The following is a 15,591-nucleotide window of genomic DNA, read 5'->3' on the forward strand; positions in this document are numbered from 1 at the left end:
ACCTACACGCAGGTCAGATGGTAAAGTTTAGCCATCCTACTACGTGCAAGTGACGGTCCTACCCGCACAATCACGGAAGAGGAAGCAAAACTTCACACCTATCTACCACGTTCAAAGGTTAACTTATTCTAAACACTTGGAAAATTGCTAATTTAAACTTAAGTATGCAAGTCATATAACGTTTATAAAGCAAGGAATCCAATGAATCAAGCAGTCTTAGCCGCGCAAAGATTTACATTTCATAAATATTCGTTACAAGAATGGCCGGGTAACTACCCGCCTACATGAAAGTAAATCTATACAAACTAAATCTATCCTAGTAGCGGGAAGGGATCTTCAGGATCAGGCTTCAGGGCCACTTCCACTTGGACCAGCGCCGTCAGTAGAGCGTGGCTGTTCAAGGTAAGCCTTAAGGATAGGTAGCCCGTCATCAGCAGCAGCAATTTCATTCACCTTCTCCACCACCGGATGCGGGAAGGCGGCATATTGATTTACTGCTTGGTCATATATGGCTTCGGTATCTACATTGTACAAAGGGAAGTTGGATGGCGGGACGCATTTCTTAACAAATCCTAGACCAAGCAGGAAACCGACCCGTTCCCCATCCTCGTGAGAAGCGTTGAGGGCTGCGCTCATTGCATCGTCGTAAGATGTCTCTGAAAAGACCCGATGCACAACCTGCATAAGAAAATATACAAGTGTCAACACCCTATTTACAAAGAAAAGCGTGAACACATGCAGATAGACATACCTGAGACAACGCTTCTCGAAGAAGCCATTCCTTGGCAACCAGAGCTTCTTTAAGGGCGGCTTGAGCTTGGGTGCAGGCGCGTTCGGCTTCGCTTTTGTTAAGGTTGGCAAGTAGCACTTCCTTTGCGGCAGCCTCATCGACGCCCTTAAGCTTCCGCTCGGTATGGTCAAGCACGCCCCTCTGGTCCAAAATCTCCTGGAGCTTCTTGGCATCATGAGCACGTTGGAGAGCCTCTAATTTGGCCTTGAGCTCCTCGTTCTTCACGCGTAAAGGCTCAGCAACGGCTTCAGCCTTGGTGGCCCTCTCGGTCGCGTTCCTCGCAGTCTCCTTAGCTAGCCGAAGCTGTTCGTTAACAGCTTGGGCAGCCTTGGAGCGGGCCTCGAGTCGCGCTTGAACCTCAACCTCGAGGGCCTTGAAGGCCTTCTCCTTCTCCGCAGCAGCTGCGGACAGCTTTTGGTTCTCCTCCCGAAGAGCCCGCGCTTGAGATACTTCCTTGGCACGAGCTGCTTTCAACTTGTCGTTTTCACGACAAAGCAGCTCGACGCGCGGCTGCATCCGGGCTTGGAGAACTCGAAGCTCGTTGGTTAGCCTACCCTCCTGGTAGCTAGCCATGGCTTCCCCCAACGCACCATGGGGAGCAGCGTGGCGAGCCCATTCCACGCACTCCACAGGGGTACGAAGGGTTGTTCCTCGGGGTATGTTCCATCGCGGAACATACACTTCATTGGAATCCGAAACTGCAGAAAACAAAAAGCAGTTAGGAAAAGATGATAAAATATATAAGTGAAAAAGGGCCAAATGAACCCTACGCACCTGTAGGGTCAATTACAGGCCGATAGCCGCCGAACCCATCACCTGAACCCAATGGAAATCCATCCAAGAGGTCAGGCAGATGGGAAGGTGGCGGAAAGATGCGAGAAGCCCCACGCGTACCTGAGGGACCGGCCGTCGTTGCTTATGACGGGGGCATGGTAGCAGCCGCCGTGGTCGCCGCCGCGGTCGCTGCCGCAGAATCCGCGGCAAAAGTAACCGCCGGCTCTGTGAAGGATGCTGTAAAAATTGCACTCACAGCCGGCGGTGACGTCATCTCGGCTGGAACAGTCGGCTCAGAATGAGCAACTGAACCAGCGGAAGCAGGCGCAGGCGCCTGGGTCGACGCCTCAGGTAGGCTGACCAAGCCTACCGTCATTGGCGGAGAGGTAGTACTCGGCCCCTCACCCTGGAATGCGCCAACATCCACACCTGCGTAAAGAAGTGTTAAAAAGACTTGAAGATTAAACTACGAAGATAAAAGCTAAGAGTTCTACTTACGGGTTTTCTTGAGCTTGAACGTGCGGACGGGCGGGGACGAACCCGATGGAGCCGGTCTCTTGATGCCGGTCACCGTCGTCGTCATTGGTTCTCCGGAGGTAACAGTCGTAGCCTCCGGAACAGTGGTCTTCTCACCACCGGGTTTCCCCGCCACCTCTTCATTATCTGACTCACTGTCAGATAGTACCACTGGATCGGCTGTGGAGGCCACCTTCTCCTTCCCTTTCCCGCCGGCAGCCCTCTTCTTCTGCACCAACGGAGGACCATCTGCGGATTCCTCAGAAGAAGACAGGATGTCAGGGATTCCAGCAGCGGGTACAGCATTGAGAGGGGGAGGATAGAATAACGCCTTACCTGGCTGCCGGTGGCTCAGGATCTCGTGGCCCAGCGGATAGACCTCCACAAACCGATCCGCTGTTTGCTCCAGGATGGGCAACTCGTTCTCGTCTAGAGCACGAGTACCCACCCGCACGGGACCGTCAGCTTCCCGCGGGTACAGGAGCGACTCCAAATTGTTCCCCTCTGAAAGAAGAAATAGTTAGAAGACAAACTCAAATCAGCAAAAAAGACAAGACATACCATAAGGAATAGAATTCAAACCGTATTCGAGAAGGATGGGAAACCGAGACGCCTCCTTCCATACCCGGCTCATCCCCAGCATTACCATCCCGGACTCCGGAAACCGGTAAACCGGAGATTGGACCCGAGATATCTTGGCAAACCATTCCGCCTCCTGGTAGCTGGAGGCGTGAAGGCTGGGAAGTGCCTGCCCGTTCTTGAATTTCATGGCAATGGGGATGGCACGGGCGGATATGAAGAAAAACTCCCTCTTCCACGCGCGAAGACTGCGCTCGGTCGCACAGATCTTTAAACCCTTAATCCGGGTTGTCAACGTGTACCACCCCTGGATGCACCTCCAAGTGTAGAAGGTCATCAGGCGGTCAACATAGGGCTCAACGCCCAATATCCGGCACACCCACTCAAAATGGCGAATCTTGGCGATCGCCATGGGGTGCAACTCGGTCAAATGAACACCATGCCTCTCGAGGACACGGTAAACAAACTTTGTCAATGGGAACCTAAGGTTCCCATAAACAAAGAATGCAGCATATACCCCGATCTTGCCACTGGGGGCATCGTACACAGTCTGATGAGGTTCAGGAAACTCAGGCTCGAGAGACTCAAGCATGAACTTCCTGACAACATACTGGTACAGATCGATAGGTAGAGCACACTGGCACTCGCCAGCAGTACTCCTATCGTCGGCTACAGCTTCAGCATCATGAGAAGACATATTGCAGAGAAAGAAGAAACGATTTCGGAGGAATGCTCAATTAAATAAGAGAGTATTCACCAGAAATCGCCTTAGAGATGAAGAGAAGTGAAGATGTGAATTACAAAGGACCCTCTCCCCCTTTATATACTAATCGCAATTAATGCGATGAATTTAATGCGGAGGAGAGAGAAATCGAAGGTGCAATGAAACTATGACACGTGGCAAAAAACAGGCTGGCAACAGCTGTTGACAGGACGCGTACCATTAATTTCGCGGCCACGCGCCCGAAAAACAGCGCCCACGCGCCTGAAAAAGCGTCTGGAATGACCATGTACTGTCACGTCACCATAACTTCCTGCACGTCCTGACACAGTCAGAAGAAACCGTCGCACGACGTTTCAGATGTTTGGACTGTTCTTATCCTCACCAACCTTTCGAATTTCAAAATTCAAAATTCAAAAAGATTCAAAAGTAAGCGGGAAAATACCCCTTACCTTGGCAACCAAGTAACCATAAGACGGATGCGGGTACAGTGTTAAAGCAAAACCCTTCACATACCTAGCACCCGCATGGAATTGAAGCCAAGAAAACCCCGGCAATAAAGTAACTATAAGGCGGGTGCGGGTACAGTGTCAAGGCAAAACCCTTCACATACCTAGCACCCGCAGGGAATTGACGCCAGGGGTACCTTGAAAGTAAAGTAACCGTAAGACGAACGCAGGTACAGTGTTAAGGCAAAACCCTTCACATACCTAGCGCTCCGCAGGGAATTGAAACCAAGAAGGATCTTTTGGGCAATGCTTGCGGAAACGGAAATAACATCCCCGCATAGCGGGAACGTCGAGAACTACATTGTTTGAGGCTCCAGGATGGAATTGGTGGTTTAAACATAATTGATCACTATGTTCAAAACCACTAAAACCTCAAGGAGAATCCACACAAGTGAGACTCAACGCTCCTGACTTGCGAGAAGGTTACATACCTACCCGCATCATACCCAAAGATCAAGCAAAAAAATCGGGAATTTTTGCAAGTGACATTAGGAAACCCGCGGGAAGAATCCCCACGGAGAACCTTAAAACTAAAAACCCTTTTCAAAACCCCTTGCTTAAAGTCCAAAAGTTCACCTCACTTTATTAAACATTCATGAGAAGAACATTGGACTGGGGGGACTTGAAGAGGTAGGTCCCAGCACAGACCAGTTGGTCCCGCAAGACTCACCTTGAACAGGGACGTCTGCGCAAAGGCCATCTGCTCCCGCAGGACCCACCATGCTCATAGAATCTTACGCGCAGTACGCAAGCTGTACACGCAGGGAAAGCCTCCCAATGGTGAAGTACCCCGCCTGTTCCCGCAGTTGCGGATACAAGCCATCAGGGAAGGCTACCCGCAGACAGCAGGGCTACACGCACAAGACACTAGCTACTTCAGTAGTCACATGAAGGAATGAGCAAGGCGGGAACAATCCCGCCTAAATGAGCCAGTCTGATTCTGAAAGATCTTTTGTACTATACCTACCAAGGTATGGATAGGACAGACGATCTGACCAGAACAGCCCATGAGCCAATCACAGGGTGACAGCTCACCGACAACAGTGCGAGGAGGAGCACCCTCTAGTACTGTTTGTCACTATTAGCCGCTGCCTACTCACCAACCCTTACCGTGGGGCATGCGCAGCCTACAGTTGGTGGAATAGTGTTACTGTTGGCCGTAACCTATTCACCAACCAGCATGGCCTGCGTACAATCCACAGTAGGTGGGACGTGCATAACCTACAGTTGGTGGAATAGTGCAGCCGACTTTGTTACTGTTGGCCGTAACCTACCCACCAACCAGTATGGCCTGTGCATAGACCACTGTTGGTTGAACAGGAATACTATTCAGCCGGCTGTACCTTCTAGGAAACCTACCTTCGGCTATAAATACTCCAACATCTTGGAATGGTAAGATCATCTGCTATCCTGTTATCTAGCAATCTCTTAATATACACTTATATTCAGAGCAATCTAGTCTGATTCTCACGCCGGAGGGTGGTCACAAGGAGGAACCCCCCCTTCTCAGTGACGAGCTTACGGTGTTTGTTTTGCAGGTCCCCTGAAGAACAACTGTCTCTGTTGGACCTCATTCTCGTGGGAAACATTACTTAACCCCCAGATTATCTATAATCTGTTCCGGGTCACTTAGTGTTTCTTCATTGGTCATGACTCAAGAGCAATTAGACTTGTTTGTGTCCTTTGTAACATATATAATAGTCTCACGCAACCCTAATGTTTACCAGTCAAATAAGTTATTTGTTAAATGCTTATATATTAAATACTTGTTTAACCAGTAATATTGAATGGTCATGTTTTCTTATTGAAATTAAGGTATATATTTTAGTAGTTTAGATTTGCTTTTCTTTAAGAAAAAAATAAGTGGTATGATTAATCTTATTTATCAAAGCCTTTACATCTTAAAATTCAATATGTAGTAATTCAATATCAAAGTTTTTCTTAACAAATACCATATTGAAACATTTTATAGTTGACCATATCTGTCACGTTCGTTTAGCACGATATGAAAGATAGATCGCTTTACATTAGTGTTTTAAGAAATCAACATTTTTCTTGTCACGGTGAGCTTTTATCGTTACATATTCGTTCTCACTTCCTTCACGTCACATGAAACACTCAATAACTATTATCTGAATATTCTTAACTTATATAAAGTTTCCAAAACAAATACGTCATTCAAAATCGACCTCAAAGACCATAATAAATGTTTACACATACGTCAGCTCTCTTAGTCTCATGTAAACATACCTCAAGTTATACAGACGAAAGCACGCCCAACAAAGTAGTGTGTAGTTATAGTCCCATGCTACCTTCTCATTTCACCATAGTATAAATGATGTCACTTTTTTCATACTTAATCTTTTAATGAAACAACCTAGTGCTATGAATACTTTTTGATACAATCTACAATTCCTTTCTATAAACAAATAAAATACTTTATTGAGAATGATAATAAGACATGTATTTATTATTTTTTGTTATTATTATTATTATTATTATACTGCATCATAATTTGTGAGTAATGATTGATAACTAGGTGATGTCTACTTGAGAAAAAAATTGTCAATTTAAAAGTGAAGGGGTTTGATATGACAATTGGAAAAACTAAAAGGGGTTGACAAATGTAAATGCACTACTAACTTAACAACCGATAGAAAAATGACACGTATACATGACAGCGGTGCTTATCAACCATCTCATTTAAGCGCGTGTATACACTCTCCTACCCTGACCGATAGTTGACTTGAGTCTCATTTGGCAGCAATAAAACACCAGCTCAAGTCTTCTTCTAAGTATATTTATTTAATTTAATATTTATGTTATTAACAAAATGATATATACATGTTATATTTTGTTACACACAAAATCCTAAAAATAAATACATTATTTTTATATTTATATATGATTTAAAGTTTTATTTTTTTCATGATTTAAGCATTTTATTAAATATGTATGGATGTTAGGATGTATATTTATGGTATAACATGAACCTAACATGAATTACGCATGTTTGAGTATACTATAAATAGATTTCATTTAATTTTAGGCAAAACGTAAAGTCGTGAATATACTTCAGAGTTTAGTTGTGCGTGACTTTTTCCTACTTGACTTATAGTTGATGGTTTATGTGTATACATGTTATATTAATCCAATGGTTTTTGTGTATATGTATCTAATTTCGTTTGAATGTATGTGTTTAATAAATACATGTAAATACTTCACTAGTTTGATTGAAGTGTGTGTGATTATGTCTATTTTAACACTTGTTCCTTATAAAGTTTGATTAATTGTTTACATAGGCACTAGTAGAGTACGTTTTTTTACATTAATTTCGATCGAAAGTTGTTGAAAGTCTATGTATGTACCCTTTGTAGTTTGATTCGAATCTCAAATGTGTGAACATTTTTTTTTAAATTGGCGTGTGAGTTTTTATTTCTGTAACTCAAGATGTATACTTTACTTATGTGTGATTTTTCAGTTGATATTGTGAAGACTATGAGTTTCTCTAATGAGAGGTCTCAAGAGTACAACCTCGTTACACTTATCTCGGGTTTGTTCCATGAATGTGTCCCTCCCTCTCTCCTCTACCTCTCACGAACAACCAAAAATGTGCTAAAAGGAAAACTGCGCAAAAAGGATCAAAATGAAGTATAAGCGCAATGTCACAACACTCAAAATCGTGTCGGATTTTGAATCAACCCGTTTAACGTTCATTAACCTATATACGAGTAATACTTAATGACTTTACTAATTATTTAAAGTTACAACATCAATTAATCTAAACGAACATTAAACACTAAATTTTAACCCCTCTAAAATCTAAATAGAAACATTTAATAAAACCTTTAGACTTAAACAGGCTTAGAGGACAGCCCATTTATTTATTAAGATCCATCGTGTTTGGATTAACCTGTTAATTAAGACGGATCATGCTAGGGTTTCTTTCGTTTAATTAACAGGCCGTGTTCGGGTCAATCCATTTAACCAAATGTTATATTAACTATATTTTCCTGTAGTAACCAATGTGAAAATTCGAATATATCATCTTCAACTGAATCTTAAAAAGATCATAGTTATAAAAAACGGAGCGCTTGTGCGCCTAGGCAACATTTTAGGGCGAGGCGCAATATTCCCGCCTAGGTTGACTAAAGTCGAGATTATAGGACTAAAAACGGCATGTGCCTATTTTTTTTATTTACTTGATTTTATTTGATTAATTACTTGAACAACTTTCCCAAAATTCATGGGATTAACATAATTAACTCTTAATCTCTTGTTTTAAAATGAATGGCATTTTACATTAATGTGTGTGTATATATATATATATATATTAATTTTTGTTTTCGATTATTAGGTTAGTATTATTCTGTTTTGTTTTAATTTTTGTTTTCGATTATTAGGTTAGTATTATTCTGTTTTGTTTTAATTTTTGTTTTCGATTATGAAGTTAGTAATATTCTGTTTTGTTAATTTAGTCCACCTTGTTATGAACAATTTGGTTATTTTGGATTTTCATATGATTTTGAAAACTATGGTTGAGGATTATGCTTTTGAACTATTTTGGCATTTGAATAAAGTGTTGTTTGCCATTATAAATTTTGTTTGTGAATTTTTTTATTAAGTGCGTTTTTTTTTGTCTCAGGCCCACGTTTTTTTGCGCCCAGCGCCTAGGGGAGGCATGTTCGCCTTGAGTGCGCCTATCGCATTTAATAACTATGACAAAGATTAAAGACGATGATCAAACATACGCGCTGTTCTTCGATGAGAAAATATTAAAAGTTAAAAGATCATATGTACACACGCACATTTTGTTATCATGCAAGACGAGAAACTCTGAAGCGATCATGTCATATCAAAATATAATCATACTCACATAATACATAGGTAACTTTATTAGAACAAGAGTTCCAACACTGCAGATTCATCTCGAAATTAAAAACTAAGTACCCTTATAACGGTCAGTCAATTTGATTCAGTTAGCAGATTCATCATTCATGTATATGTTTAAACTTTAAAGGGTTCATGACAAGTAATTATACCTCATATGCACACAACTTCATAACTAAAATATGGTAAACTGGTCATCAAAGTTTCAGGGTTTGATGAAAAGATGGACGATCTATATGGAATCTGAAGGTGGTTGTTGATTACTTGGAGTCATAATGTTTGTTGGTGCGGTCGCGGATGCAGCAATTGGTTGAACAGGCGCATTTGAAAGGTTTAGTTGTGTGTATGGCATTGTTGTATTTGGTGGCATCATCCCTTGACTCTGCATAACAAGAGCAAAAAATAAAGAAAAATTAGAGAGTTGAAAAAACATTAAACAGTAATACAAAATTTTGGTGGGTAGCATGCAAAATCAATCGCCTTTTTATACCTGTTGATCATGGCTAATATTCCGCATCAGATTTGACACCACGGGAATCTGTTGTAGATGATTCTGATGTAAATCTTGTGGCAATTGTTGTATCTGCTGGTATTGTTGCATCTGCATATTATATTCTTGCATTTGTTGCTGCTGCTGCTGCTGCTGGTACACTTGTAACCAATACTGCTGGTACTGTTCTTGCTGTTGATAAAACTGGTGATACTGATGCTGTGTTTGTGGCTGTGTTTGAAATTGTTGTTGTTGGACGTACTGTTGCATTTGCATCCATTGTTGCTGATTCTGGTATTGATATTGCCACATTTGATTGTAAGTTTGTGGATTCTGAATCGCCCCAGGTTGTTGTTCACTACTTTGCACGGGATACAGAACCATTGGTTGACTATGTTGGGTCAACGTATGTAACTGGGATACAGTAGCAGGGTTCTGTGGCTGCTGCACATTCGGCACATGCTCAGAAGTAGTAAGCATGTGATTAGTTTTGCTGGTTTCTATATTTTGCGAAGCAATTTGCTGTGGGCCGGTTTTAGGTTCATGATCATGTTCATCTGTTTTGTTTTGTTTCTTAGCGGATTCGGTGGCTGGAACGGGGTTTTGATTGGCAGCAGTAGGGTTCATGGTATCTTCATGTTCTTGATCTTTCTCTGGCTCGGTTCTGATTTGATCATCCTTTTGTGATAATCCTTCTAATTCTCCAGCCGCGTTATCGTCAGATTGTTGAAATTGAGTATTTTCCTTCTCGGAAATAATATCATCCTTTTCTCTATTCTGGTAGGCTGCAGGCTTGTTAAGGTCAATGGGCTGACTTTTGGAAGTCAATGACTTGTGTTCTTCACGCCTGGTACTATGAACCCTAGATGGCTGCTTGGCGACAATACGAGGCGTCTTTTTTCTTGGTTTTTTGGGGTCATTTGAGAGGTGACTAGAAGGGTATTTTTGTAAAAAGGTACTCCTTAAGAGACGCGGGAAATGTTTAATGTGACGGTTCCATGCCTTTCTTATATCATGGGTTGTTCCACAGTAGTCAACAAACTACAATCAAATTAAGATGACCATAATTAACAATCAAGCTTTAAATAAATTGATTTAAATTTCAAATTAAAAGATCTAACCTTCATATACAAATTTGACAAATCCTCAAGATCTTTGGAGCTTAAACCTTGGGAACTGTCCGATCCAGAAGTTAAAGCAGTGTCAATAATGTGATCAACAGCATCCAAATGTTTTGATCCTTCGTGCAGCATTGCAAAATTGATCAATTCCTATAAATATAGAAGAATAATTAGTCCATCCTCCTTAATCTGATTATTTCACTTATAACTAATGTTGTGGCAATTTTAATCCGTTTGTATACAAATTGGTCAATTTGGGTTGCGGGTTTAAAGTCATCCAATAACATATTTAAATGCATGAACATTACAATTTGTTTTATCAGAAAGAATTATTATAGTAATTACATGTTGAGTGATCATTCTAACATTGCTGTATTAGTACATTAATAAATAATAATTTCATAGTTGTTTTAGATAAAAAGGACAAAAGTACCTCTATAAGTAATCTAGAAAAAGGCACTTGCTGAATACCGGATATTAGTAAGTCAATCGCAGCATCTGCACTACCAGTGATCTACAAACAGAAAGCATTACACAAGAATATCACAATCCGAAAGCACAATAAAAATAATAATGGTGTGTGATTTTGGAGAAAGACATAATGTACAGTTCAATATTTTGCATCAAACACCCCAATTATGTATACAGGTATAATTACACTCTCATTTAACTAAATCCTTCTTGGCATCACCCATGATAGGTGCTGCTAGTAGTACCAATCATTTCCCCATTTAACTAACTAAATACTTCATGGACCACTTTAAAGAACAATCAATGAAGCTAAAGTTTTTACCTAGGAACAGTGGGAGTCAATAGATGTTCAAAAAGGATGAACCTTTACATCAAAACATTAAATAATGCAAGCTCTCTATCCCTATGGGGTAGAGGTAAGGCTGCCTACATCTTACCCTCCTCAGACCCTACCATAGCTTTGCTATTGGTGGGATATACTGAGTACGATGATGATGATGATGATGATTAAATAATGCAAGCTTGAAGAGTTTAAGCGGTAACAATTTCAAAACAGAACTATGTGCATGTACATTGAACATTAAGAATTGCATAGTAGTAAGAAGTACAGTCAATTGAAGAAAAATAACTAAAGAAAATTTAAAAGCTAGAATTATAAGTTTAAATACCAGAAATTTAAGGCGGAAAAAGTGAATATACAGAATAGGGATTGTGCTCATCTTCTGCTTCTTTGCTGCTATTTTGAGTGCTTTATCGTAAATTTCCAAAGCCGCATTCCTATTTCCCTGTTTATTATCAACGGTCAGTTTCAGTCACAAGCAAGCACTATAAATTCAGACAATTCTCACAATTTCATACCAGACGTGCTTCCATATTAGCTTCGTATATTGCAGTATCAACAAAAGACGAATCAGACTCGGTATCACAAAGATTAAATGCAGCACGAGCTCCCTCAATATCTCCTATTTTCTCTCTAAATCTTGCATTGAAAATGTGTACTTCTGACACATTCTGCATAAAATATATAAGAAACATGAATTGAGCGATCTTAACACCTCACAGGCTAGCTTGGAAAGCAATGTTTCAAGTTTTTACAAAAATACCTTCCAAATTATCTACTGACAGTGTTAACGATGAAGTGATTCTCTTCATATTGTAAGTGATTTCTAATAGTGTGCTAAAAGAAAAGTTTGTGAACATGCTATAGCTGGCAACTTCATATCTTCAACTCATTTACTTATGATTGGTTTGATTTTGATTATAAATTATCTCTAACAAGTAAAAATAGCTTAAAAGAAATGACAATAGACGCCGTTCAAAAAAATGACACAATAGGCATACAGTGTTAAAAACATACCTTTAAAAATACTTGTGTTGCCCTCTCCAGAGCGAAGTTTGCTAGTTCTCGTCCCCCTTTGGATTCCATAAACTCCACATACCGCATCCAAAATTCGGGGTAATTAGCACATGGAATTAAGCATCTTTCATAGACTTTTACAGCCTGTAAGTAAAATAGTAAATATTGGATATAATACTAAATCTTATTTAGTAACTCATGTATCCATCTGCACACTGCACAATATTCAAGCATACCCAGTCAAAGTCCTCTTGCTTTTCAATGAAATCCAGATAATTATGCCAGTTTTGTAGATCCTCGTCATCAAGTGGTTTTACATTGAAAAGGTCCCTCTCCATATAGTTCTCAAAGTAATCTATTTGTTCATGTAATCTGCACGATTTGTAATAATACAGCTCAGCAATGACAATTAACTTCTTTAGAGCTTTTGACCTCAGGTCAACGCTGGAGGAATCTTGCAGTTCCTTAATGGCATTATAGATTTCATCATTAGATGCAGCAGCCTCTATGTATGAATCAGCTACATATGGTTCAAGATTGAAACTTTTTGAAAATGACATATCCTCTTCCACAAAAGCAGCAAACTCTTTGAAACTGAATATACAAATGAAATAACTATGAACCACTATAACAAAGACAGAGCTATGATAAGGTACTTATAAAGTAAGACGGACATACTTGTCATAATACTTGTGTAAACTCTTTGTTGGAAACTTTAGGGCACGAATAAGTATATGTGCAAGAACACTCCATTGCTGCTGAGATAACTCAAATCGGATGTACAAATCCCATAATTTATGGCATAAGAAATCCTTTCCAACAAAAGATAGCCCTCTTTCAAATATTCTGTATTTAAAAAAAAAGAATAAATGAAATCAACTTTACCTTCATACAACAACAGAAAACAAGAATAGCTCAAACGTCATCAATTAGTAAACAAAATAATGAATATAGAAGTTACCGACGAACATCAAATGGGTCATCAAAAGCATGTATACTGAAGCTGCAATAGTCAACCCACAATGCAACAGAATATGTTGCAGATTGCACTGCCTGTTCATATATTTCAACAGCCTTCTCCACATTGCAAAGCCTGGCAATGTGATCTGCATACTTCTTCCAATATCCATGACACAATGGAAACCAGGAAAGAAACGACTCGTAAACTGATGATATTGCTTTTATGTTGTCCTGCAGTAATTTCAAATAATATTATTTTGCCAGATCAACAAGATAAACTATTGCATTCTAGTTAGTTCGAATTGATAACATATCGTAAAACAGAAAAAACCCAGAGAACTTAATACCATCACTGTAGTTAGTGAGAGCAATACCAATGTATATATGTGCGCATGCGCCAAAATAAGCAGGTCGGTTGGATAACGGGTCAAAACTAGCGGGTTGTGTTGACCCGTCAGCAAACTTAACGCTTATTTTGTCTTACTTTTTTTGTAATATCAGGAGTACTTAATATACTAGGAGTGATTACAAAACTGTAATCACAGGATAAATCCAAATTATTTTACTGAAGCAACTTAAGAGGCTGTTAACACTTGCATAACTTATGGCCCGCTATAAACACATTTCCTTTAGAGCTAGATAGTATAAGTTAGTAGTTCAGTAGTTTGACCCTTCAGCAATAAAATATAACTTGATTTGGCCTACTTTCTGTACCAATGTTTATCTCAGCAAGCTAATCCATATATTATCATTGCTCTCTCTACTGCCTTTAATAACTTTATGACAATGAGACCCTATATCCAATTTGTTCTATCACATAACAAGCTGTCTTTTTATAAAAAAGACAACACTTAATAAGAACCAACAGCCAAGGAGTTTAAAAGTGTATACAAAATATCTATCGGTTTGCAATAATGCAAAGGAGCTAACCAGGTACGTTTTCTCAATCTCTGCAATGAGTGCAGTCCAAGAATCGAAGTCCAAGGAGTCACCAGCAACAACTTCATAAGCATCTTCAGGAGAACCAACTGGTAATCAACTAAAGAATTAGAGTTGAAAACTGAAATGCAGCCTTTGAAGCATATACAGGGTAGATTCAGTTATAGTTCATGATGAAAGAGATTTTGGTGTGCATCAAATGCAATTATACTTTGTAATGCTTTAAAGTCTCAGTAATTCAATCAAAGTGCTTGAAGTTTGATAAAACTGATTCTAATTCCAACTTTCTAATCATCTAGGATCACATATTCCAACTTCACCAAATCGGCTCCTAAAATTAGTACCAGTAAAAATCGGTCAAGATCTTTGAAGTGCTGAAAAATTACACTTATTTAGAAATACACACACACACACATAAATATATAACTTGGTGTGTGTGTGTATAGTTTTAAAAAGTTCCATATATATAATTCAATCCGATTAATCGCTAGTCGGTACCCCACCACCCGACTAGCGCCTAGCGAGTTCTACGACGCTGAATAAAAACGATTCGAATTCTGAAATTAAACTCATTTAGGATAAAATATTCCTAATCAGTGTTTAGTGTACATCGTAGACGGAAACCGATCCTGATACCGATCCTAAACACTAATGTTTGCCAATTTTAATCAGCTCAGCAATAATCAGTTAATCACCTTCCAAACAATCGTATGCTGCGAGTGTAAACCCTAAGGCACTAAAGGTACTGTCACAGGCCATTGCTACTGTAGTCTACGATCGCTATGGAATAATATGATACTAACAGCAGCATGTAACTGAATAATAATAATAATAATAATAATAATAATAATAATATTATTATTATTATTATTATAGAGAAGTAAAGTAAAGTTAACTGACTTTCCGGTACGGTTTCCATGGCGGAAACATCGTCGGCAGCGTTGGCCAGTATCAGCAGATCCATTAATATGCTTCTTCTGTAAATGTAATAGTAATAGCATTAGCAAGCAACCTCACCACTCCATTTTAGCCTACTATTACTGTATTACAAACCTAGGTCAAAACAAAAGAAAAAAGAGGGCTAGTCTAAATAATATACATATATATTTTTTTAAAAGTTTTGTACTCATATCCAAAGTTACATTTTTTTTTAAGAAACGATGACTTTTTTGTATTTGGGATGTCGTATAGCATGATCTGATGTTTTACTTTAGTCAGACTATGTTGTTTTAAATAAGCTTATACCGGCTTCAGGCTTGGCTTGGGCGTTCTCCCAGAAAATCATATCGTCGCCTGCCACTTGACAATCGTTGTATCCAAAGTTACATGAATTAATATATTATTATTATATAACTTTTTTTAATCTTTAAGGTCTTTCAAATGAGATGGGTAAGTTTATGGTTGGTTTGGAGTTTAACTTTATGAATTAGATTGAGATGAGTATATGTTTATATTTGGAGAAATGTTGTTGAAA

The 15,591-nt window shown here is 39.5% G+C and overlaps 1 protein-coding gene across 1 annotated transcript; it reads right to left on the minus strand.

Moving 5' to 3' along the window:
* Positions 1–8,758: 8,758 nt before the first annotated feature.
* Positions 8,759–15,179, minus strand: LOC143550482 (pre-mRNA-processing factor 39-2-like). Its single transcript, XM_077041122.1, has 12 exons — positions 15,018–15,179; positions 14,109–14,206; positions 13,180–13,409; positions 12,897–13,064; positions 12,455–12,812; positions 12,219–12,362; positions 11,720–11,872; positions 11,530–11,646; positions 10,824–10,904; positions 10,391–10,540; positions 9,270–10,310; positions 8,759–9,161 (listed from the first exon to the last, which is right to left on the minus strand). The coding sequence occupies exons 1-12, from the start codon at positions 15,079–15,081 to the stop codon at positions 9,012–9,014; spliced, it is 2,754 nt and encodes a 917-aa protein (XP_076897237.1). The 5' UTR covers positions 15,082–15,179; the 3' UTR covers positions 8,759–9,011.
* Positions 15,180–15,591: the final 412 nt, after the last annotated feature.

The sequence above is a fragment of the Bidens hawaiensis genome, unplaced genomic scaffold (genome assembly GCF_021521415.1).
Source record: "Bidens hawaiensis isolate Kalapana, Puna unplaced genomic scaffold, B.hawaiensis_p1.1 tig00016042_1, whole genome shotgun sequence".
In the NCBI taxonomy this organism is placed as follows: Eukaryota; Viridiplantae; Streptophyta; class Magnoliopsida; order Asterales; family Asteraceae; genus Bidens; species Bidens hawaiensis.

Excerpts from the sequence above, each read along its gene's own strand:
- LOC143550482 (XM_077041122.1), bottom strand. The coding sequence starts at position 15,081 with ATGGATCTGCTGATACTGGCCAACGCTGCCGACGATGTTTCCGCCATG. Across the intron at positions 13,410-14,108 it reads AGATTGAGAAAACGTACCTG|GACAACATAAAAGCAATATC; the intron begins GTTAGCTCCTTT and ends AAATTACTGCAG. Across the intron at positions 10,905-11,529 it reads TTTTCCGCCTTAAATTTCTG|ATCACTGGTAGTGCAGATGC; the intron begins GTATTTAAACTT and ends TTCTGTTTGTAG.